The sequence below is a fragment of the Bombus vosnesenskii genome, unplaced genomic scaffold (assembly GCF_011952255.1).
Source record: "Bombus vosnesenskii isolate JDL3184/JDL3185 unplaced genomic scaffold, Bvos_JDL3184-5_v1.1 scf7180000013264, whole genome shotgun sequence".
Lineage (NCBI taxonomy): Eukaryota > Metazoa > Arthropoda > Insecta > Hymenoptera > Apidae > Bombus > Bombus vosnesenskii.
Window position 1 is genome coordinate 10,671,964 of NW_022882924.1, and position 26,420 is coordinate 10,698,383.

Consider the following 26,420-nt stretch of genomic DNA (forward strand, 5'->3'; position numbering starts at 1 on the left):
GAAACTTAACAGTGGTTGAAGCAACGGGAAACTGCCAATTGAAATGCGGTGGGCGGTGAGACGTGTTGTTGGTTAAATTAATAACGAGACGAGTTGATTTCGTTAACTATATTTACAGATATTCTAAAATGTAAAATACAAAGTTAATCGTAAGCTCGCTCGATGATATTCGTTACAAGATTGCGCGATACTGCAATACCGATACTAATTGTTATGCTGATTCGTTATACTTATTCGCTCGACTGATGATTGACTGATGATCTCGATGACTAAATATTGATTCGCGCGACTGACTATGTCTGGAGAACATGGTCATTTATTTATACTGGTCGGAGTGGGGGGCGGGGAAGGGGGGGAGGTACCGGAAGGTTTGAACTTGGCTCCGGTTGACGGATCACGTAGCCGCGATATTGCTTTGTCCAGAGTTTGTTTATTACATTATGTGCGTCGTACAGTGTTAATCCTCTGTGACAAAACAACTACGTGAGGCATCTTCGAATCGAAACGTCCTGTGACCGCATGTGCCGCTACAGGAACAGAATAATGATAATACGAATCTCTGAAATCTTTGGACGTTTCGTATAGAACTTTCTCGGTTTCCAATCATATTTTCACAAGTACAACATATACAACGTGCAGTTTGTCCACATAGCAGTATAAAAATGATTATAACAAAGAGCTTGCCGGAAATTAAAATGGAGAAAACGTGTTTCTACAGAAAATGATCGCTTAGTGTATCTCGGTATAAGTGCGTTTCTTTAATTCCTCCTCGTTGTACTTATATACAGTTTTACTACAATGTTGTCCTCATTTTTCTATAGATTACCAAGATTTATAAAGCATCGAGGGCGTATCTTTTGCTTCAGGAGCGATTAAAATTTCTTTGTAGATTCGCCATGGTTGCCGGAATTTTCAAAGAAAATGCTCGGAAAGGGAAGCATGCAGAGAGAGAGGAAGAGAAAGGGAATATACGCCCAGCGTCCTGCAATTTTTCTTCTTTGATACGGGAATCATCTGCGCTTCGCGCGGTACGATATCCCAGAGGAAGAATGGAGGGTTGCGCTACGAAGGACTGGTTTAATTAAACTTATAACTATTATCCACAAAGTCGAGCTTAGCCGTGCTATTATCGGGCCCGCAATAGAGTGACGCAAAGGGAGTAAAGAGCGGCAAGAATATAAGACGAAACGAGGAACTTCCGTATCTCCTTCGACGATAATATCGGCGAAAGAATTATAATGAAAAAGAATGAAAGCTGGCGACGATATTATTTTTCGACGTTACTCCATATTCCTGCCACCCTTCTTGCTTCTTTTCTCAAACCGTTATATTTAATTGTAAAAAGAAAAAAAAAGAAAAAAGAAAGAGAAGAGGGAGAGGAAAAGAAAAGCAGAGAAGAACAAATACAATTAAATTCCAGTTCTCATTATTAGAATTTTCTGGACGCCTTTAACGACATCTCCCGTCGTTACAGACAAGTGAAACGCTTTAAACATTTGCATACGCATAACTATCCGGTTATAAAAATAAATCATTCCACCCTCTTTCACCATTCCGGGGGAGCGGTATTCCATGAAACAAATTTCGTGCTTCCATCGCGCAGGGAAAAAGTCTCTGGCAGCGTAAATACGGACATGGTTTCGGTTCGAAATTGAATGAAACTTTTCTCGTTAAACAATTTCAGCTATGCAGCGCGAAATACTGCTTTGATAGGTAGACAGGGTCATAGTTGGATTTACGGGAAGGTAGGCCCTTTGTAACGGGGATCGGTATGAATAGCCGGTGATTGGACTAATCATTATCCTTCATTAGGCGTTCTATGATCAACTCTTGTCCTCGGGATATCTATAATGCCTGTGAATTATTCCACGGAGCAATTACAATTCCCGAGGAGAAATTGTAGGACAGGCGTGAACCAAACTGTTATTAGGAACTTCAGTCTCCAAAGGTTAGGCAGCTTCGCGATTTGATATTTCCCAGCAGCTTCTCCTATTTCGTCTGTATCGTTCCCAAACAATTGTATTCTCTATCCTCCTCTTTACAACGGTGCAACAAAAACTTTGCGAAACTTTGGAGCAAGTTGTACGCGGTGAAAGTTCCGACTTGGAGCTAGGAAAATTTTTAGAGGGGCCATGTAATCAGTATGGAAGGAATTCCGGTTAAGAATTTTCAACTTTTTCGAGTATAAAAAAGTCTTGTGAAAATTTTGATAAGTAGATGGAAAATGTTTAAAATCTTTTAACACGATATAATGATATTTGAAATTTCAAATTGAACATCGATGTTGTGAAAATTTGAAACAAGTCTACGTGGAAAGTTAAATGGAACAGAAATTCTGTTACGACCGTTCGCGGAGAGACGCGGTCGTGAGGAAAACGCGTCAGCGAGAGGCGTAAATTCTCGCTACGATTCGGTGAATCGACGCCGCGAAGTTGTCGTTCCCCTGTTTCGGTTAAGATAACAGAGGTGGTTAAATGAATATGACACAGCAGTAAGTAATATTTCACCGTTTATTCCAACAACTTATAACGAAGACAGTTACGCTGGTGCGTATGTACGAGATGAATGAGTGACTGATCTGCGGGTGTGTATCTTCCGGTGGAAGGATGTTGACCGTTCGAAGGATGTAAAATCAGTACTGTCTTGGGAGACGATGCTGTCTCGGAGGAAAGCTAAGGATAGGTGTGTCTAGCGCACGGGACCATCGGATTTGTTGGTGCCGATGTTATTTAGGAGATTGAGGAAATAGGCTTCGTTTTTAATTGGTTAAACGAAGGGTCTTAACCGCCCTCGAGAGAAAGTGGTTAGTGGGAGGACAGTTGCAGCGTACGTGAGAAAAACTAACTTTCCTTAGTTAAGCCGTGGTAGACAATAGTCTTTGGAAATTCTTCGGAAACAGACGTTTGTTTGGTTTGAAGGACCTTTTGTAGGAAATCTATGAGATTTATGGAAGGTACTTGAAACTATGGAGGCTACGCTGCGTGTATCCGAAGACATCTGGTTGCCACCTTGCCCGCGGTGTGTGGCCTCGGCTAGGTAGAGTGTTACGCGACGTAACAAATTCCCTTAAACATTTCGGCCCTTGGAATATGTGAGTTTCGGTGAACGTTTTTGACCCCCCGTGGGACTGTACATATAAGTCTCGCGAGTGCGTTATTTTCTACGCTTTTAGTATGTCTCACACTGCTTTTGTGGTGTGTTAAACAGTTTTTGCTTAGACAGCGATTGCGTTTGTAGAGTTACAACAGAGATGTTGCTCGTTTTACACACATTATCAAAGGTTCTGTATGATTTTGAAGATGCAAGATCTGTAAATCATTCTGTTCTTCGGTTCATAGTACAAAGTCATTAATCTCTTACAGAAAGAACAGGAAGTGGATAGAAAAAGAACGGGTCAAAAAAGTCAATGGACGAAATCAACGATTAGCTTTGTCGATGGATTTTTCTAAACGTATTCTTCGTCCGGGATTCACAGGTCATTCCAGCAACACCGACGTCCGTCACCGATGTCAGCAGCATCCAGGCCGTTTCCACATTCACCGCGACGATATATCACACCTTTATCTACCGTTGAATATCGATCAAGCCATCCTGCCTCTGTCTCGTCGTTTCTTCGATTTCTTCTCTTTATCTGTCCCCAGTGGACAACTTTATTTCTCCCAAGTGAACCGCGAGGAACCATTTCGCTAAGCTGGAATCGTTGGATCGACCGGCGAACAACTTCTAATAACGTTATCAAAAGTTCACGGTTAGAACGGGACGAGGAACGAGAGCGGAAGAGGGGTAGTTTTCTACAGGAAACGCCAATGAAAAGGCGTCTCTCTATTTCCATTGAATAGTGGCACACGCATACCCGATCCGGTTACACGTTTGAAAGGGAAGTAATCACTTACTCAGGGAGGAAGGGTATTTTCGCGATGGCATGCGCTTGAAAAGAGTGGTCTGCCTTCGTGGGAAGGCAAAGGAAGTCGCTACCTGGCGCGATACTCGTCTCTTCCGGATGGTGGAAGCCCCGAAGCCACAGCCTCCGACGGTACAGGAAATCGACGATCTTTACGATACAAGGCTGACTGGCTCATGCCGCACGCGCTCCTCCAATCGTTTCTCGTGATTCCTTTTCACTTGATTCCCTTCCTCGTGCTTTCTTTGTGCTTTCTCTGTTTGCTTTATACCGATATCAATAAACATCTGACGGCTTGATAACATGAACGAGCTCAATGATGTTTCCAAGATATACTTTGACTACTTACTATATAAGGCGAATTGTGGCATTTTATAGAGTATTGATGAAAAAGTTTACGATGCAGGAAACTTTCGTGTGACAAAGTGCAGTGATGGTCAAACCTTGTCGTAATAGAGATTACGTATGTATCATCTGTCGAGAATTGTTGAGAGTTGTATCCTTTTGTTGTTAAATATTTACGTGTGCATACATTCATGAAAGTATTTCAATGCTTGTCATAGAAAATTTTCACAAACATGTAATATGAGATATATCTAAAAGGTAATCAGATTTCGATTCCCGGGAATCCGATTGTATCAATGCTGCGATGCTATTTGTGACGCAGTATCCTCTACTTTAGCTTTCAATGTTAATCTGAACTCGATTCAGTTAACACGAGCAATTTCGTAGTGAATTTTATAAAAGTGTGTTTCAGTAACGCGTTGTGGAAATGAAACTGCGTCGTATCGTGCAGTGTCTTACACTGCACTCTCTGTAAATGAATCTTTGGCCAACAAACGTATTCTTGTGATTGCACAGTCTTCACGTTCCTCAGAGTTCAATCCACATTACTATTATTTTTTTCGCTTGAGCTTTTTCGAAAATTAAAAATCTTAATCACACGACATCATTTTGAAAATGTGGACAACATCCAAAAGGTTGTAACTGACCAACTGAAAGCAGTTTCGCTAAAAGAATTCAATCGCTGTTCCCTGGAGTGGGAGAACCACTTCCGGCGGTGTATAGCTTCCCAAGGGAACTATTTTGAAGGGTACAATGTACATTTTTCATTAAATGACATATAAACATTTCTACAGGACCAGTCCCATTACTTTTTCGATACACCTGGTGTGTGTTATGCATCAGCTTTTAAAAATGTCATTAACTGTAACGAGACACGATTATCGTGGTCATATGGATGAAATTTGAAATCAATTCCAAGATATAGTATACGTACAACATGTACCCAATTAATAAGAATTGATTGGGCAAATACTGAATAAGATCCGCAATTGGATCATCACTGACATGAAAAAGCGTTATTTTCAATCGAATTTCGGACGGCTCATCGATCGAGAGATTCACCTCGTTGAAATATTAACGACGATAAACTATATATTGACCTGAATTTTCCAATAAAATGTGAACGCAACACGGGATAGTATCGTGAAACAATAACACAACTGGATCAACGAATAAGCTGAAATGGTTAGGTTCCGCTAGCAATCTGAGTTACGAATATTAGCTATGTTTGATATTTCCCACTTCGAATAAATAAAGCAAAATTTATGTATGCGGAGATTGAAAAAACTTTACCCGTTCGATGTTAAAAAGCGTTACAAATGTATGTATCTCCGTGCAGTATTTTTACAGTTCTGTTTACCGGCGTACGAAATAGAATTCGAATATCGTTGCAACCATAAAAAATGTATCGTGCTGAAATCGAAGAGCGTGAGCTTCAAAATGCACTCACGCAAAATTTTTCCTTTGCCACGAATTTTTGAATTCTTCCGTCGTGTATATTGGGTTATTCGAATTAGTCAACTTTCAATATTTTAAAATTCAACCTTGAACTTTGCATAGAAAACTCAAATTTGTTATATATTATGAAACGTTATTAATAAATAATATGCATATTAAATCGCTGCCTATAAAATGTCATAATACATTTAGTCTAAGCAATTCCCACATTCGATGATTCGATTGACCTTCTTGATGATTAACTATTTTCATTATTCCATATTTATAAGAATTATCGATTCTAAAATTCACAAATTTTTTGAACGTTGTGCTGTGTGTTGTGGTTCCTCCGTTGTACTTTTAAGCTAATTTATGCGGTAAAAGATACGTAATTATATTTAAATGGATAAGTGATATACCCACGAAGTATTACACAAAATCAATGGCATAATTTATTATGCATGCATTTATTATATATAGATTTATAGCCAAATTTGGTAAATTCTACCCATTTGGTAACTCTACCTTAGCCTAGTATTGTGAATATGACAACGAAATCGTGAAATCGTTGTCAGAAAGGACTGGTTAAACTTTTGGAACGGTGTGGATGGGTTCCTGGATTCGCTTGTTTGTTACTTTTGAATGGAATTACACACGGCAGACCGTAAAGCTGCCTGTTCGAACGGCAGGCGAGGACGTATAATTTTATACACGCGACACGTCGTACGCGAATATAATCCTTATTTATAGTCACATCGCGCTGGCACGCTGAAACTTTTCACGGTTCGCCCATGAGGGTTTCTTACACCCTTCGAATGACCAGTAATTCTCGTGAACAACGCTGGGTTTAGTGGAAAAGGCGAGACGTGTGCTGCCTGGCTTGGGGCTCGTAAACCAATGAAAACTAGTCTCGCATGGACGCGCTTACGTGTCTTGTTCGCTAATAATTCAATCTCGTTCGTACGCCACGTGTCGCTTCAATTTGTAGATTATTTCGAAGGCAAAACAAAAGGGCGAAAGAAATATTGATAAATACTCGCCACCTACACGTTTCCAGTCACGTAGTTCATTCAAGAATTATTCATCTTCCGACGGATATCTATTTCGTGGATTATGTAGTATGTAATTACATTTTCGTCCGATCTTCTGCTTTAAGTATTTATATCGCTCTTTTTTAAGGAATTTTGCCAAGTTATTGATCGAAATTGCTTAAATCTTTTTAATTAGAAAAATGTATCATTTTCCTGATAATACATCTTTATTATTCTATTAATAATCGGTAATAATAACGACATTAGTTTTCAAATGTTAATATTTCAGCTCAATATGTACAAAAATGTAGCAAAATATTACGAATTTTAGAAGGTGAATAATAATTGTCTATATGCAGTCCCGATTCAACGATGAGTGACTATAATTAATAAAAAGATCAATAAAGTATTACTAATAATCCTATTAACAATAATACTAGTCTTTAAGGATTATCATTCACATTAAGCTTGCACATTCAATAAATTGCTATGATTTTTGACGAGCAACTATAGCCATCTACAGCAAGTATACTACGGGCATTCAACGATATACGATTATAATGACTGGTATTAACGAAACGGATAATCAACTGAATCATATCTGGGACAATGCCGATATTATCTATCTATACGTGTCGTGTATTCTGGGTATTGTCTAATTTAAGATGACAAAATGTATAATTTAAAACGATAATAATAACAAAAATGATTGCTGTTTTAATTTTCTGCATCCTACTGGCTGTAAATTCGAGTGCCGCTTATTAGGGTTGTAAAATAAATTGTTATTGCGGCGCATTTCGGCCGGTTGTGCATCATCGAAGGATATTTCATTATTTGTACTCGAGTCGCTCGATAACGCTGCATTGATGAATGGGATTCGACTTGAGGCACTAGAATGGCCCATTCATAGTCAGCCATACGGAATGCAGCCTCGCTTAACGGAAGGAGTTGAAACGGTTGTTCAAATTTGCGGTCCGTGGTTACCGTCTATTTATCTTGATCGCGGATTGCGGTTAAAATATCTCAAAAATGTTGAAATTAATTATTGGATGGGTTCACGGTGCAAAGAATAATCTCAGGTAGGAGAGATAGTCAAGTCATTGCGGGTTTGAAACGTTGTCGTAATTTTAAGAAGACGATGATTAATGACCGTATAGCTTTTTATTGGCTTGTATTTTTTTGAAGTATCTTCTAACATATAATTACCATCGACATTCTCATTGCATCGATTATGTATATTGCATCCGAAATTTTAAAAATCGAAGCCTATAAATCCTCAGTTGCACCGAATGAAAAGATCAGGCGTTGTCAATGTACTCTGTACACGTCCCTGAATATTGTACAGTGATGTTTACTTTTTTTACAATTCTTGCATTAATTAGATCATAAAGCTCGCTTATTAGATTATTCAAACTGTGCTCGATGATTCTTTTGTCGTGTGACTTTACTTTTCTTCCATCCAGGCAATTTTAACCTCTGCGAAGAGGTTATTTTCTATTATATACATTGATGTAACATTAAAAACCTTCCATAACCCTGCGCTGAAGCGAAACACTAGCGGGTATCACAAACATTGAGACTGTAGCCTTTTATCATTTTTATGTCGAAAGAGAAATACTTTTCAAGTAAAGAATATGAAACGGGTAATACAAACTCGAGATAAGAAAAGGGAGTTGGCGATCCGAAATTGATTTCCTCGGAGGCAGCTTTTTAGGCTACGCATACGGATATCGGAAATGCCTGATACAAGAAAAAGGAAAGCGTATCAAATATCGGAAGTTCATGTTCGATCGTAGCAATACGTTTCGTCGACGTAGCAAAAAAATCATTCAACGTTCAAAAAATTTATTCAGTCTTACATTTCAAGCTTCTTTTCTATATTACATGATTAATATTAAAAATGAACAAACATCTCTTCAGTTTCCATTAACATATTCACACTATCGTAAGACTTTCAAATACTGCAATTCAAAGTTAGTTCAAATTTCCAGTCCTTTAATTACACAGCCTTATACTACCTTAGAGAGCCTATTCAATTTTAATTAAACATACATCCTTTCGTTCTAGAAATGGGCCAGCGAGAACGGACGGCAATGAGAATTCTGCTCGATCGTTCAACCAGAAACTTTAAATAATTTCTTGTCAGAAGAGAATTCTTTGGTTACGGTAGTCGTATGAATCAGCTGGTACATACGCATTACACGTATGTCGAGGGATTTTCAGCGAGGCTACTCAACGAAATATCCAGTACGCGTCGCATTCACCATGGTGGTTGTGTATACGAATGTGTGCGCGGCTCGGTGTGTATATATCGTGGTAAATGCAGCTACTGCATACGCTAGAACAGACCTCTTATGAAACCCATCCGTTCTTCTCTAAATATTTGGGCATTTTCATAAGGGGAGTTTCTACTAAGCTGGCGCCATGACAAACGCGCACTTCTTCGGTAACCTGCGGCCACGTACGTGACTTCCGTGAGAGCAGTCGTGTAATACGCCTATAAAGTGCAAACACCGTCGGTGTGCTTGCGGTTTTAGTGTGCGGTCACGTTGGGACACGTGCAATTTACGTTTTGCCCCTCCCCGATCCGCCCGCTATCGGACGTACATTTCGTTCGACGAGTTATTTGTATTGGATGGAAATGAACTGACTGAAAAACCTCTCTTTCCCTGTTTTACTGTTTGATCTTATACTGAAACTGAAAGGTGTCGCGTCTTTTGTTCGGAACACAAGTACGTAGGCACGTGGTTACGATTATTGCAGAAATATTTTTACGCCGCCTCGTTCTTTTGGAAAAAACGAGAGTTTTTTCCAGTGTGTTCGTTCATCTTTTTTAGGAGCGCATAGGGGACGGAGGGGGGATGCTTTGTCTCGACACTGGTAGAAATTTAATTTGCACCCGCGCATGTTCTATTTTACTTCTTCGTTTACCTTTTGCTCGACACGAAATTCGTAGCACACAGTGTTTTTGTCGAAAGTGACATTTTGTTGCAGATTTTTCTTGTACTCTTTTTTTGAGAAGTTCTGTTTTGCAAATTGCTGCCGTTACTGGAATTCTCGGAACTCAGTAGATTCGGTAATAGTTCTCATCGAGATACGGGTAAATTACTTCAATGGAAAAGTATGTTGACGAGAAATTACATTGGGTTAGGTTCGTTAATATTTAGATTTTTGTTTTTGTTACTCACCAATTTTAATTGTACGCGGTACACCGTGAGTTCCTGGAACTACTGTCAACAAAGCGATGACGATGATAGCAGCATATTTTGAATCCACGCTAACAGCCATTTTGTGATCTGAGGAAAACACATATTAAATAATTAGCGGATAAATTATTTAGAGATAGTACTATTTTTTTCTAGTAGTGCAATATAATGTTAAACTAAATATTTTGCAAAACTGTGCTATTTCTCGACAGGTTAGATTCGTCTGATGCAACGAACGTGTGTTTCGTAGACAGTTATTGCAACTAGTCATGAGAGTTACATTTCATTCAACGTAAAATCGTTTTTCATTGCGACGTCACAACAGAGTTTTTAGCGAGACCCACAGAAAAACATAACGTCAGGTACAATTGCGATTTTCCAGTAAAAGTCGATATCCGCTATTTAAATCTTGTAATGGTTCTTGTAATGACTTATGTATTCTCATCCTGTTTTCTCACTTGTTTGTTCGATCTTCTTGCTCGAACTATTCGAGCAGAAGTTTTTAGGGATAGAAATGAAAATTATAACTTTTTTTGGTAGGTGGCGAAAGTATTAAAGAGGTACCTTACCAATTTCTTGAAACTTTAATGAAGTTATGAATGTTAAATTTTCAGATAATTATGTGTTGCATTTTTGTATGGAGTAATTATGTCATTCAATGTGAACTAATTACGGATGCGAATGAATTTCAGATATTATTTACTCACTTTCAGAAATATAGTTTTAAATCTTAACCTTTATTAAATAAAGGTATTTATGCGATTAAGTAGTATAATCTTTGATATGTCAGGCAAATACCTATTTTATTAATATAACCATCACTTCTACTTCTTTCTAACGTTTTTTTGTTAATCTTTCTAACAATCTACATCCAAATACTTGAATATATGAAAAATCTAAATTTATACAATACAACTAACGATTCCTAGATCTTAAGAATTAATTTCAATATTTTAATTTTTCTTCAATTCGAGCAAGATTTGTAAAGGTACAACGAATATTATTATGATTAATATTTCTCGGTATAATTACTAAGCCATGAATAATTAATTTCAACATTCGATAGCTAGACTTCCTGCAAGAGAAATAGAAAATAATAATTATCTCCTGGTTTTAATAAATTCGTTTTTGGTAAATCTCAGAAATAAATCTCAGTTTTTCTTCGTGTTCTAAATCGGTCTATAAAATTTCACACACGAAGGCAGAAGCGGAAGAACGTACGACTTGGTGGACGACAGAGCGCGATTTCACGATTCGAGGATTTTTCTGATTTCCGAATTTAAGAGGCATTGAGTACTTGTCACGTACGGTTTGCGTTCGAACTCGAGTGAAATCGGTGCACTCTTGTGTCGATGGAATGCGCGATTTCCCTGGCATCAATCGTTCTGTGTGAAAACCTGTTTGATCGCTCAGAATGATCGGGAAGTATTTCGGGTAAATACGTGACCGCACATTGCCCTCGGTCGTTTGCTTCTTGTCCGGCGGTTTACTTCCTTTTCCAGGATAAACCCTTGATCTCACATTCCAAGTTTCTTTCATCATTCTTTCTGTTCTTTCGCATTATATTTCTTATGTTTGTGCTAATTTTGTGATTGATTTTTTAATCATAGACCGTGTGAATTAATTACTTTCGTTTCCTATAAACTTATCTAATTTACTATAGGAAACTTTATCCAATATTGGATTGTATTATTATCATTTGCACTTGCATTCGCAATATGAATATGCACTTGCACTTGCACTTGTACTTGCACTATGCACCTGTGCTTGCAGAATACACTTGTATAGGCGCTATAAACTTACTCTAACACTTACACCTACATCGTACACTTGTACTTACATTCATGTTTGCACATGCGTAAAGCACTTGCTCCCGAACTTGCATTTGCATTTGAACTAGCATATACATTGCGTAGCTACTCTTGCATTATTTGCTACTTCTATTATGCACTCGTAGTATGCATTTACAATGACACTTCTATTTGAACGTCTACTTATTATGTTCATACATAATTATGCATAATTACACATGTACACACACACACACAATATTTGTAATGTATGCGGTACACGAAATGTGTTGTATGCCTGCAATATATACAATACAATTGAGCAAATATTCACATGATAAAACAACGAAACAAATTATAATATATATAGTCTAGAATGAGGTACGATGAATGTCTCAATCACTATGATATGTATCATTATTTTCTTGTTAGACCAGCGGTTTCCAACCCGGGAGGCGTGGACTATTGGCAGGGGAGGCGGCAAAATTTTTTAATCAGATATTAATTTTCATACCATAATATCTACAAATAAATTAAACTTCATATCGCAACGCGCGTATATTTATACCAAAACCTTGTTATTATTCTATTAATTGTAGCTTTTAGTTTCCTTTTGTAATAAAGTTTTCATTATTTAAAACGTATATATATTATTATATCTGTTAAAAGAATAAAAGGTAGGGAGACGCGGAATAAAATTTTTTTTCAGGGAGGCGTAGCAGCATAAAGGTTGTGTAAAGACGACCAGTCGCAGAGAGACGCAATCACAAGGAAGCGCGTCAGTGGGAGTCGTAAATTCTCGTTGCGATTATAATAATCGACGTCACGAATAGATGGATCCCCTTATTTCTGTTGGGATAATAGGGGTAGTTGAGTTGGCATAACACTGCGGCCAATAGGTTATGATGTATATTTTATTTCCAACAACGGATTTCATTGATTATATAAATATTTGGAGATACTCGTGGGTTACCACACGAGTCACAATCGGGTTCAAAGTGTTCGACTCGTATAGGTATTAGCAGCTTGTCGAGTGGTGACTAAGTTTTTGATTCTTTTCGAGTTGGTGTTTGAATGTTGACTCCTTCTGAGTTGGTGTTTGACTCTTCTCTCGCTGAGATTTTACTGACTGTCCGCTCTCATGTAATTACGGAGGAAAGCTCGGTGTGAGTGTGATTTTTGAACGAAGAAAGCGGATTCGTTGTTCACAGTTTTCGTTAGGAAAAGTGAGGGTAACGATCCGCGATGCCCATTGGTTACAGCCAACGTTAATGAATGAAGATAGGAGGAGGAAACCTCCTACGAATGTGGCTCATGTGTGACTTGTTCATGGGAAAATGTTCATGGGCTTTTCCTGTCAGGTTTGTGAGAGCGCACAATATGGATTGCTATGGATTGCTCTAAGGACCATCCATAAACCGAAAATGCTTACAGGATTAAGTTAAAAGATTCAGTTTATGGTGGGGCCTTAGGTTTATCGAGGGTCTGAATGACGGTACGCGGACCCTTGGCGGGCAGACCACGAGGGACGTCGCATGGACCATCTCACGCGACGTAACAGGTTGCAAACCGCTGCGTTAGACGATATAATCGACCCTTGAAAGTGGCAATAGAAAGGTATGTCCCTGAAAATTCAGAAATTTTCAGATTGCATAAACCTTTTTCAACACTGGTACAAGTCTTGAAAATAAAACAAGGCCTTTATACAGGGTGCTCCAATTTTGTCTGTCAAACGTTGTCAATATATTCTATAGGTTCAAACAAGGAAAGAATGTCATATAAACGTATATCATTATAAGGATTGTTAAAGAATTGTAACAAAAAAATTATATATGAAATATGAACGTGCGTTACTACGGTACAAAGTATGAATAGACCAGAAACATTTACATCTAGTAGCAGTGAAAAGGTATCGTAATACACCTACAACTCCAGCTAAAACTCCATTTCAAAATGTTCAGCATTACTGCCAATACAAGATTGACATACAGCAAAAAATTGAATTTATTACTCTTTGAAGTTCTCGTTTATTACTCGTGAAGCTGGAATCATAAAAGTATTACGATACTTTCTGACTACTACTGAATGTAAATATTTCTGACTTATTCATATTTTGTACCGTAGCAACGCACGGTCGTTACCGCTCTTTTCATATATCGCTTTTTGCTATAGTTCTTTAACAATGCTCCCAGTTTTCTCTCGTCTTGACTTACAGAATATGATAACAACGTTTGACCGGGAAACGCTGCGACACCCCCAGTATAAGGATTTGACACATACAGAACTTTTAAAACTACTTCCAACTTAAGAATCGAACTTTCGGATCTTTAGAATTAGCATTTTTGTGCACAACTCTCAAAAAGTTTGAACTACGCACAAATCAGAACTTTGAATTAAGCAAGAACTTTATAAGTTGAACTTTCTGAACTTTGGACCTTAAGACTTTGTGAATTGTTGGAACTTCCGAATTTTATATCTACAGTTCAGAGTCAGAAATCGTAAGACGAGCAAACTGGAAGTTTGGCTTGTGATCCGTGCGCTGCAACGACGCGTAATCTGAAGCGGAACCTGCCGGAATTGCAGCACAGTGTAAATTTGAATGTTTCAACTGCGAACATTTCACGGTGGAAAACGACCAATGGTTTTAATGTCGGTTATTTAACGACGAGATCGCGTGACAAGTTTCCTCCGCTGCTGACGTTCTGACCCTCTTAAAAATAACGAATGGCATCAGTGCGCTCGTTGGTTGAACCCGTTCGCTTAGAGTTTGCGTTCATGAAACGTATACAGGTAGCCGGAAACCCGTCCCGTCCGACGAGTCTGAATGGAACAAATTGAGGTAATTCATATCCGTAGTGCGCACGAGCTGGGCCGATCCAAACATTTCACGCGATTTTTAATTAAGTAATGAAATCCACGATTAAAAGGTTCGCGGAAGAGCAGATCCGGCTATTCCTAGGGGAGTTGATATTTGAAAGCGAACTGCATCTATTGAATGAGAGCATTATAGGAACTGCAATCACGTGGAACATAGAGAATCTTTTAATCGATTTAAAATTTATCAAAACGACTGGAAACGGTTGAATGCGAGCTGCGTGCTTGTCGAACCTCGCCCTTTCATATTTTCTAGCATTTTCTTCTCTTTTCGTATTTCATCTGTATTCTTTTGTTTTATTCGCAATCCATTAGATTGTGTAATAGATTCGTTCGTATTTCTTTAAAAAAGCATATCTATAGCATTGATTTATGTAATACATATGATATATAACGATATGTGTATTCTTTTGTAGGTAGATCAGGTAACTTATTTATCCTGTTCTTTCAAAGTTTTCGTCCATTTATCAAAAGATATAATGCATATTTTTACATTCTTCAGATTATTTAGTGATTATTTGTAAAGAAATTGGAGAAGGATATTATTACTTTAAAGTTATATGCTACTACGTAGTTTGTGTAGAGGTTTCCTAAAAATATTTTTAATTTCTATCATGTTGGCATTAACGAGTTGTAATCGCACAAGAAGAACACGTCCGAGTGCGTGAAATGGATTAAGCGTGTGCAGGAAACGTGTCAGAGTTTGCATTGTCGATTATTGAAAGCCGGCCGAAAACAACTTCCGTATTCTCGTCGAAAGTTAAATGAACTAACTCAGTCAAAATTTTATTTTCTCCGGAAAAATCGCGCATTTTACGTTTCGGTGAGAGTTACATTTCGATACGACTCAGGATTTCCTACAGAACAATGTGTTTGGAAATTTAACAAAAAAAAAAAAATCGTTTTAATTTAAAACGTGTAAACCGTTTCGCAAAATTGTTTTGCAATTTTTCCTAAATTTTATTTTATGTCGATATGATATTAATATTCGACACCACCTGTATTTGCACAATATTCCTAAAAATATGCAATAAATGCAGAATATTGAGACTTATTAATATAACGAGTAATTAACTGTCTCGATACTTTTATGATATCTATGAAACCTATCCTTGCACCATACATCATATAATTTTTATACCTACTTCCAGTCTTCATTCCAAATTTTGTCGATATAATTATGATAATCGTGCCTCATTACGATCTAAGTGAAACTTCAAAGTGTTTCGCATAACGCATATAATATATTACACAGAAGGTGTTCGAATACTTTCGTGAGCCACTGTAAGGTACAAAGAAAATTCAAAATGAAAGTTAATGCCGAAGTTCGAAACCATTTGTTTGATTTCGATTGGACACTTCAAAACGAACTTTCCTGTCCTCACCGATGGAAACGGAAGGGGCTATTTATTTAACAGAAAAGTTGGCCATTCACGAGTTTTCTGTACTCTGGCGAAAAATACCGGCGAATTGATTCGAGCTCGAGCGAAAGAAGGTCAAGATGAAGAAAGCCCGACAGGCGGTCTGAACTGGGTGCGATTTTTATCGGATACAGAAACACCCTCGGTCACCCTTTGGCTCGTTGAAAATCTGTGTCAACCTTCATTAAAGTCGCTGTTCCGTCGGTAGGGAGCTGTTGGGCACTGTAATGATCTGCGAACGGTGAAATTCATTCAATTGACACTTTTCAACCCCCTCGAGTTTTTTGCTTCCTCTTGGGTCATTGCAATGCCGCCGGCCACATCAAGTATGTCGATCGACCGTTCGTATCTTATCGCAATTATCATCGGCTACATTTGTTCTTCAATAGTTGTTTTCAAGTGTGAGAATCCTGCGCGAGAATCCTGGTATTCGCGAGTACTCACGAGTGAACGAGACGGATAACGTGAATCAATGATTCTATGTGAAATTGTGGAGAATCCGTTATATACATGTAGATTAGATACATGTATAATGTATATAGGTTGGATATGGAGCATTAGGAAGCTAGAGTTGTGATTTGTAGGCTTGGAGAATTGAAATGTCAAATCTAGAATCCACACATTGGAGAATTTGTGACGGAGCTCGAAAATTAAGAAAATTTTGATAAATTATTGCTAATAACTAGACTGTGGATATTTATAGATTTTTAGGAAATTCAAGGTTCCAAAAATCTACGAAATGCTATTGTAGGAATATATAAAATAATCAAAGTACAAGGTACACTTATTGTAATATGTAATAGACGAAACAAATTTCTATTTAGAACCTATTTCTTTAGTTATGTTCATACAAATATAAAATTGCATGAACATCCCCAATTTACTGGTAGGAACACTACCCTTTTTAGTTAAAATATTGGTTCAAAAAATTACGATTATTGTAGTGATTGTCCTCCTTAGTTAAAATGTCCTGTATAAAATGTCTTTTATTCATTTTTGAAGAACAAATATAATTTATTCAAATATTTCAAGTTCTTCGTTTTATCTTTGAAATAAAGTTACGTTATACAGGTTGTTACAGAGTAGCGATCACATATTTCAAAATTGAACGAAGAAAAACAAACACTTACTTAAACTTAATTAAAATCTTAATTTAAAAGGGCAGAATAAATCAATAGAGAAAGGATAGCATTAACTGTTGATAATAGGTGCAAGATACATTGCAGTTATTGGAATATTTCATGTAATTCATGTAAACATCTATTCAATTAAAAGATTTTTAATAATTGCTTCTTTTTTTCTGATATGATACGTATTATAAAACGGGCTGCACTTCATTTAATTAATCGTGATTGAGATTCTTACCTAAATTACGAGAAAAAACGTTTGTTCTCTGTAATTTCGCTCATATTATTCGTATATGTACATATACGTTTTTCCAACATATTGCAGTCGTGGATTAAAGTAGGACAGAGTTTTATTAATTTAGCCATGTATCTCTCTAAAAGGAACAACGTAATTATTCCGTCGCACTATCGAAATAACAAGAAAAATTCTTTTCACGTGAAATAAATTAACGGTATTCATTTCAATGCATACCCAACGATCTAGCAAGCGTATAATCATAATTCCATCGTTCGTTATCGATGATTAATTCCTGAAATTTTTCAATGCCTTTTATCCCTTGATTTATTACATTATACGTATACAGTATGAAGGGATAGTCTGATAAAATTAATGCTTACATCTCATATTCTCGTTGATTCGTCTTTCGCTACTTATACTACCGTTCGAAAATATCCGGATATTTTAGCCGATTGGTGGCAAAAGTAGATGAGTGTTGATAAAATATACAAATTAATAAATAGCTAATAGTTAAAAGCAATATTTATTATTTAAAAACTGATCAACGGTATGTTAAAATTGAATACGCGATTCATAAAGAATTCTGTCAGGATATTGTGATAGAGATTTTGTTAAAAAATTATTTTTTTTTACACCGTAACGTGTTTCGCACTTGCAGATACCATTATTTCATTGTATATCTACTAATCTTTTAAAATAAATGTTACCATATAAAAATATAATAATATAGCAGAATAATAACACCTTGTCACCGCTGAATGCATCCAGCAGTGGCATCGATGCCAAACAGTTGGCGATGTACGCAATGTAATCATTATTTATCAACAGATAGTTTTTACTTGTGATTTTGTAATTAAATTACATTATATTCAAAATAGTGAGTGCAGGGATACTTTTAACTGAATACCACTGTACCAAGCAATGTATCTTGATGAAAACGTAACTGAAATCGATGTGCAAGATACACGTGGGAATGAAAGTGAATCGAACCATATCAAGAAACAGATTCGATGTTACTCTCTGGGTGTAGCCAGTTATTGCGTCGATTTTTTCGTTCTCTTCTGCTCTCTTAATTGCTCGTTTCCTTTTATTTCGAATTTTAGAATCTCGACGAAATTGAAGTTTTCCGCATTTATAGAGAGGAAATTTTTCTTGTTCCTCAATTACGTGTTCCCGTTTTGGAACTTGAAATTGCCAGTCAATAGTTGAACGGGCATTGTGCTTCTAACGCATTCTTCGTGCTTCACCGACATGTTCGAGTGGCTGAAGTTAATTGCAGTATTATTCGCGAAATGTCTGTGCGCTTCCTTTCCTTTGATAAAACTTGAATACTGGTAGAATAACTATCGTTCCATGTTGTAGGTTTAGTGATGGACTGGGGAAGAAAGAAATACGGTTTTATTTAACTAAACCCACATCGTGTGTTTGATGACGTGACGTCGATGACGTAAATTTCGACTATGAAAAAATGATGTGTTTCCTTTGAAATATCGTAAAATATCAAACGTATCATAAATAAATACATTGTATAAAGAAATCTATTTCAATCATTAGAATTTTTCTTTGGATTTTAGTGTTATACCAAGCATATTAAAGTCAAACATGTTTCAAAAATTTGATCGTAATTATCGTCGTGATAAAGTAGAAATTGAAACTGGCTGCCGTCACATGAATTATGTACTTCTTGCCTCTATCGTTTAAATAACGATTTCAGTCGTATATCACGCGATATAACACGAGAAAACTAACGGAAAGACAACATAACTGTATTTCACATAAAGCTATAAGCAAGGCAAATGGCAAAAGAAAGTGAAAAAAGTTCTCGGTGAAACATTCGTTATGAATTATGACTTAAAATTCAATTTCTGATCGAAACTTTCGGCAATTTTGATTCGATGCTAGTTTAACAACGCGATTGTTCCTGGCATAGCCAATAGAGTTGCGATAAGTTTCATCGAGATAATGACTCTGTATTGTGTGCATTACTTCTATAGAGAAAAGGTAATTTATTATTATACATACTTGACTGATATTCAATTCAGAAATTTAATAAACTAGCATTGATAATTCTATTAACTTCTACTAATTACTATACACTAAGTGAGTTCATACTTCGTAGAAGAAAATTCTCTCTTTCAAGAGCGACTCAACGAAACGGAAGAGTCGAAAGAAAAGGATATTCGGTGAATTTCGATAGTAAACAAAACCGCAAATCCGTACTAAGCGTTTTCCTTTCCAAGAGCATAAAGCGTTGCAAAAGGTTCCATATTCACTGTGGTTGACATCAAAGGACTACTTTCACGCTCTTTTCGCGCTCTGTGTACTTTGTCGCAGGACAGTCGTGGAGGAACGGCGCGCGGCTGACTAGAAACTTGTGAAAATTGCTTTATATCATCCACTCCTTCGTTTTTCACCAATCTTCTATCCTTTACTACTCGTTCCAAAGAAATTATAACCAGTAATATGCGATTCTTCGAAAAATCGTTTAATTAATTATCGTTTTATTCACGGCCAATTTTATCGAAAACGGATTTTGCGTATAATAGTCTCGATCAAAATTAATAGTAACAAGAAGAAAAAATTAAGTTTCAATTCAATGTTGATTTAATGTTACATCGGCATTTAATTAAACAATGAAATAAATGACGATATGATATTCCAATTCATAAATTTAATTTATGATGAAGATCTCCCATGGGTATTGAAACAATATTATTTAAAAGGACGCTGAGTTTACTGGTAACGTATAATTATTTATACATTTCATCGAATCAAGGGTAACGGTAAGCCGACTATCTTTGTAGCAATTAAAATATAATTTTGTTTATTACCTGAGATACGTCGTATCAGCGTGATATTACGCTTGAAATCTAATCAAATCGCTGGACAGTATTGTTATCGGAATGTTTTCGCAGGAAAGGCGCAACGATACAACGGTTTGTAGAGAGATCGATATCCAACCGACTCGTCGAATATTACAGATATTTTTATCGTTTCGAGACCGAACTAACAATCGTACTTTTATTGTCGTCGACAAGGCGGCGCACGACAAACACAGGTCCATTTTTGCGTTTCATAGAGACTTCCTAAAAATGCCAGTGAAAGGTCTAAAATTGCCGTGAAATTTCTACCGTTTTCAAACCTTTGGCAGTGCCATTCGCAATATTTTTCTTGTCAAGTCAGGCCCCAAAGAGTGTTACTCGGCACGTTTGCCTACGCTTTCCAGCTATTTTCTCCCGCGATCGATATTAAATCTTACGCATTGTTCCGACAACTGGCTGTGCCATTACAACAATGCCGTTTGCTCATACGAGTCGAAATTTACGATAATAGGGGCTGCGATGCAACATTGTTGCAACGAGCATTGTTGCATTGCGGCAAATCTCTTTTCTCTGCTGTTCTCGCATACCGGTCCTTTGTCACGTTCAATGTTCGGAAATGAGATTTCGCAAGATGTCAGAGCAATGTCTGCAATTTTGGCCAACAATCGCGTAATGTGTTTCGTTCTTACAGAACGAACGTTCTCTTTAAGTATTTACTTGTTTACTCCGAAACATGGGTGCAACGTGATTAACCTAGTCTGACTATATCGCCATAATTACATTTTTTCATTCGATTCACCGACCAGGATATGCTATCCTTCGATTCGCAATTGACAAATTAAGTACATTGCATACTACATAATCGAGATATACAAGTATTACATTGATGGATCTTTCCGTACAAATACTCGATACTGTTCATAAGTGCTAGGATATTTATACGAAACGTGATAATGAAAAAACTAATCGACTAATAAGAATTTTATATTCATGCATAGTTGCGATTCGATATACGTAAGTTCACAAAAGTATACGATTACTTGTGAAAATTTGCATGATATGATATGATTTCGCATGATACGATTATCATGATCGAAGTTTGAAATAAATCCAAGTTTACGATACTTTCATATTGCACATTATAAAGTTTACGATTCAGACCACGTCGACGATTTAATTAGCATTTTAAGCGCTTGACGGGTCCGCTCAGTAGCAAACGACGTATCGTAAACTTCGATACCAGATGAGAATTCGACAATGAATTATCAGACGATGTCATTAACGGGATCTTGCGCTATGCATCCTCGACCAGGTACGCACAAGACGCACCACTTGTGAGACACCCACGGACATTTCGACAGTCAGAACACGTTGACGAAAACACACTCCTAGATCAAACAACACTTCAGAAGACACTTCAGAAAACACTTCAAAAGAGACTTCGAAGTAGGCACTACTTCAAAATCACAATCATACTATGAGACTTCAAAATCGCAATCATTCTAGAAGACTTCAAAATCACAATGATACTGTGGGATGGTGTGACGTTAGCGAAAGACGTGGCTGATTGTTTATAAACGTTGTTAAGATATGTTAATGTTGTCAAGGAGTGTTGTGAGCGTTACCAAGGTTTGTTACAGTAATGGTAATGCTGTCGGAGTTGAATTAATCGTGATCGAGAGAAGTTCATCGTGTTGCTGTGACGTAGAAATAGTGTTAAGCAAATTCGTGAAGTGCGATATTATATTCAATTTTGTGAGAGTGTTACAATATTGTGTTTATCATACTGTCTTTTCTGTTAATTTATAATAAACATTCCTACAATACTAATACTTCAAAATAAAGATCCAACAAAATCATAATCATACTAGAACTCTTAACGAATCTTCCACCTTGGGCGATAATATCGTTCAAGGTTCGCGACCCCAACCGAACAGTTACAACTTAACTGATAGCCAACTACTAGTTGAGAGGTCGCAACAAAAGTATTTATTGCAAACGTACGCTTAAATCAAATTCACGAAATTATTTAAACAGTTAATTACCTATCTTATGATAAAAAGTTTAAGGCAACTGTTCATACTGTAAATTTTTATGAGTTACTAATTCTAAGTATATGTTTGAAGTAAACCTTGTAACCAGTATAATCATGGCAATCGTGGGCCATTACGGTGCTATCGAAATTTCAAAATGTTTTATATGACACATACACGTGAACATAAAAATTGTCTACGTTAAATATTCATTTACTTTCGCGAGCCAGTACATGATCGTAGATATATCTAGGATCCCTTAAATTTTCTTGATTATCTTCTTCCAATATATCCGTGAGGGTGTAAAAAGAAACGTGAAAATCAAGAAATAGTAATCCCAGTAAACAATACACTGCCTAATTTACTTTTCACCTATAAAAATTAAACTCCAGAGAAGATTACAAAAAGGAAAGGGAAAAAAGGGTGGAACAAGAAAATATCCCAGCCATGGGAACTGCCGGTTAAAAACAGGTGGCCGATACGCTCACGATCATAAAGTCGACTCTTCTTTTTACGCAGCAAAGAGTTCAGCTAGCGTGAGATACTCGCGTTCGATCGAGGCTCGATTCGAGCACTGGACTAGAAACGGCCAACACAGCACAGCAAGCCATTGGTCTCGATTCGAGCCCTTCTGACCACTGCTACCCTTCGCAGAAATTGAATCGAATATCGGACTTTAGGTTCGTCGAGCAACCTTCACTGGAATTTCAAGTCCTCCCCTTTCGCATTACCTGGATTATGAATATCGCGATTTCTCGTGGCCGCAAAATCAGAGGAAAAACACCGATCGTACGACGAGAGAACGTACGAGGGCGTCTCGAATGCTGCCGATTCGAAAGAGTGAAATGGCACGGAGCACGAGTTCACGGAGAATTTCTAGAAGCTTTCGATCTTTACGGTTACCGCCAGCTACGTCGAGTGAATTGTTACAATGCAACGAGGGAAATTGGAATTAGCGATGTCAGCGGACATGAAAACAACAGAACGCGAGAAATTAGAATGTTCCAATTAGCCGGGGCGCAACGCACGGAAACTGGCTTCTAACGCGGATAAAGTCGAAAATAATTGGAATAGGGGAGCAGTTCTCCGCTTATATGAATTTTCAGTTCCTACGGAAGAACGAGCAATTCGTGGCAAATTTTTTCTTATTTGTGTTAGAAATACGTAATTCGGATTCTGCTGAGCAGCTAGATACCGCGCAAGTTATATGGCCTGTAAATTCAAAGATCAGGCTAATTTTCGAAAAGTAATTTTAAGTCTAAAGCTTGATCTCTTCTGTGAGTTTTCTGAAATTGATCTTCTAAAAGTTCATTGTTTCGTTGGTATTAACTGTTCCAAGTTCCTTTCCAATTAGAAAAATATAAAATCAGCATGATACACTTTGAGGGATCTTATTCTTCTCGTAAATAATTAACAAATATTTTCGGTATGTTCAAGTTCTTGTTTCTCTCTTCTTTCATCGCTTTAATAATTCATAAATGGGCAACGTAAAATTTGTTATGCGTTTTCACGAAGATCTTACACAATCGATTTTATATAATCGTGTTCAATAAAACATATATAATACCACAAATACTAGAAGATGGAGAATCGATTGCAAGAATTAAAGAAAGATTACAAGAAACCTAAAATTGACGCAGATGTGCTTTTTTCATTGAATCTGTCGATTCTATAAAGCATTATTTTTCAAAAAGGCTTTGATAAATACCGATTCATCGTAGCTTCGAAATATGTCGTTTTAATCACGCTCATGCCTCTGCATTCCACACTGCTAACACCAGAAATTTGTACAGACCTCTAACAATTTCCATTAACAAAGAAGATTGTTCGTTTCATAAATTTCACAACAAATTCTCGCCAAGTTCTCCGATCGATTCGATCGCTCTTTCCCATTCGTTTTTTGATCAATAGATACGTTATTACGAGGCTCGAGTCCTTTCGTCGACAATTTACATTTACCCGATCCGTAACTAGCCTCCCCGTGCTTATAAGATATCGATAGGCCATAAATTTATCGGTAATAGTAGCTCTAGATGCGCCACTTACGGGCCGAACTAGAGCTTAATTGCAGCTGAACCCAACATAATTGCCGAGTCGAAGGAACGAGCGAGGAGAAGCTCGGCTGAACGAGTACGGAGAACGGGGCTTGGATATTTCCCCAGAATTACGTGGATCACGATCGTTAAAAAGGCAGATGTCGAGTGTCGGTGTTGTTAAAGACGTACTGACGGCCTCGTTTCGATACGATCGACGCGATCGAGTGAAAACTCGCAGTTATCGACAGGCTGGTGTTCTGGCGCCTTTCGATGAATCTTCACGAGTATCTGCCACGATTTTTCCTGTTTCTTCAATGCCATTCTATTTTATCATTTCTAGCTTGTTTATTTCGAAAGTGTTAAATACTCTTCATCCTAAATTTTATTCCGAAGAACGAAAGGAAGAAATATTTCAAATGCTCGGTAATGTTTGTGCCAAATAAAAGTAATCTGAGGGTGAATCGTTTATTCGTTGTTAGATGAAATTTGTATTGAAAAATTTTTCGTTAAATATCGTGTGTCATGAATCTGCCACGAGCATTTTTTTTTGTTAACAAAGCGTTGGTGTATCTCGCTTTTACATCGAATGAAACTTTTTGCACAAAACGTTATTCTTTTCAAGCGAAATTTCACCAACTGTATCAGCGATCAAGTGAAATCGTTTTGTCCGATCTGTTCTTTTAATCTGCGCCAACATCGAGACCAGATTTTCTGCATGATAAATCGCAAACAATATAATCGCAGTCCAATGAAATTTCGTTTCTACCCGAATGAAACTGTATTCACATATTCCACCCAACGAACGTTATTCCGTTACACTCGATATAACTAATAAAACAATAAGAAATATTATTCCTTTATTCATAATGACTAATATCTAGTATTATATAATTGCTTAATATTCTAGCTACACCACAAATACGTAGCTACATATCACAGTACCAAATTTTACACATCAAATGAACCTCGAGTAGATTCAAACGAACAATTTCTTATTTTATTCGATAAAACTAATAAAATAACAAGAAATATGTATTTTCTATTACATAGAACTCGAAGCTCACTTCAATTACCTCACGAATATATCCAAATACGAATTCCAAACACGAAACCAAAAAGCAAAAAAGACACTTACCTAATTACTTGTAGTCATTCATACACCGCGGAACACGCAGCTCCTTTCATCCTTCCATTTCTGACCGTGTGTTCAATTCGAATATGAACTAACCAAGAATATTCACCGCGTCTCGATTTCAGCCCCAGAAGATTCTCGAACAGCGAGACACCTCGAACAGCTACGGGAAATCAATGGGATGGTGGAGTATCGCGTTCGGTGGCCTCGCTACGAACTGATTTAAATTTAGCATGGACCAGCCTAAATACACAGCGACCGACGTCGACCGTTTCGACTCGCCCCAAGAAATACCTCAACACGCGTCGCGATTCTTCTCGTGCACATCCGAGTTTATTCATTCGTTCGATTTTCTTTTCGTTGTTCGATTATCGTTCGGGTTCGCGGGCGTCTCGATCGAATTAACAAGGCACCGAATTACAGAGGGGAATTGCAAAATTCGATTAAAAATTCCCTTGCCGGAGGCACTCCAATTATGAAACTATTATGCGGTCGAAATGCTTTTAGTTGTTGAACGTAAAATTACCGAGTCATTGAATTATAAACTGCGCCGGGGCTTTTTGCGCAGCTGCGAAACTACAGATACGCAAGAAACCGCGAGAAGCGGGAAATTAATTGTACGCCACGTGGATGTGTTACGACACATATTTATTTTCGTCAAATTCATCGGTTTCGTACAGTGAGGCTAAGAGCGCGTTCATTGGGTCAGTTAAGTAAGACGAGACAAGCATGATCAACGAATGCAGATAAATTTTGGAAAATGATAGGAATAATAAGACGTGTGAACTGAATCTTGATAATGAGGCTCAACAATGAATAGGTGTGTATTTTGCTCAATCGATTTAAGGTGTTGAAATGTTATACCGCGAGAAAAAAATGGTAGTATTTCATCCTTGAATGTTGTGCACTACATTCATCGGGCGTAGAAAGAATATAAAATTGAAAGCAGAAAGCCGGATTCATAAAATATAGCTCGAATGTGTCACAAACGCGGGGAGAGTAGAACGAGGAAGATGAAAAACTGTAG

At 37.3% G+C, this 26,420-nt stretch overlaps 1 protein-coding gene across 2 annotated transcripts in view; it reads right to left on the reverse strand.

Annotated features, from left to right (window-relative positions):
• Positions 1 to 25,904, reverse strand: part of LOC117237293 (glutamate receptor ionotropic, kainate 2-like) — a 76,734-nt gene extending 50,830 nt beyond the window's left edge. The window contains exons 1-2 of one of the 2 annotated variants that reach the window (XM_033501079.1): positions 25,397 to 25,904; positions 9,903 to 10,010 (exon numbers count right to left, since the gene is read on the reverse strand). In XM_033501079.1, coding sequence (XP_033356970.1) covers positions 9,903 to 10,002 — 100 coding nt within the window. In that variant the 5' untranslated portion in view covers positions 10,003 to 10,010; positions 25,397 to 25,904. Of the gene's footprint in view, positions 1 to 9,902; positions 10,011 to 25,396 lie in introns of those variants that run through there. The other variant, XM_033501082.1, reaches the window with a different exon arrangement.
• Positions 25,905 to 26,420: the final 516 nt, after the last annotated feature.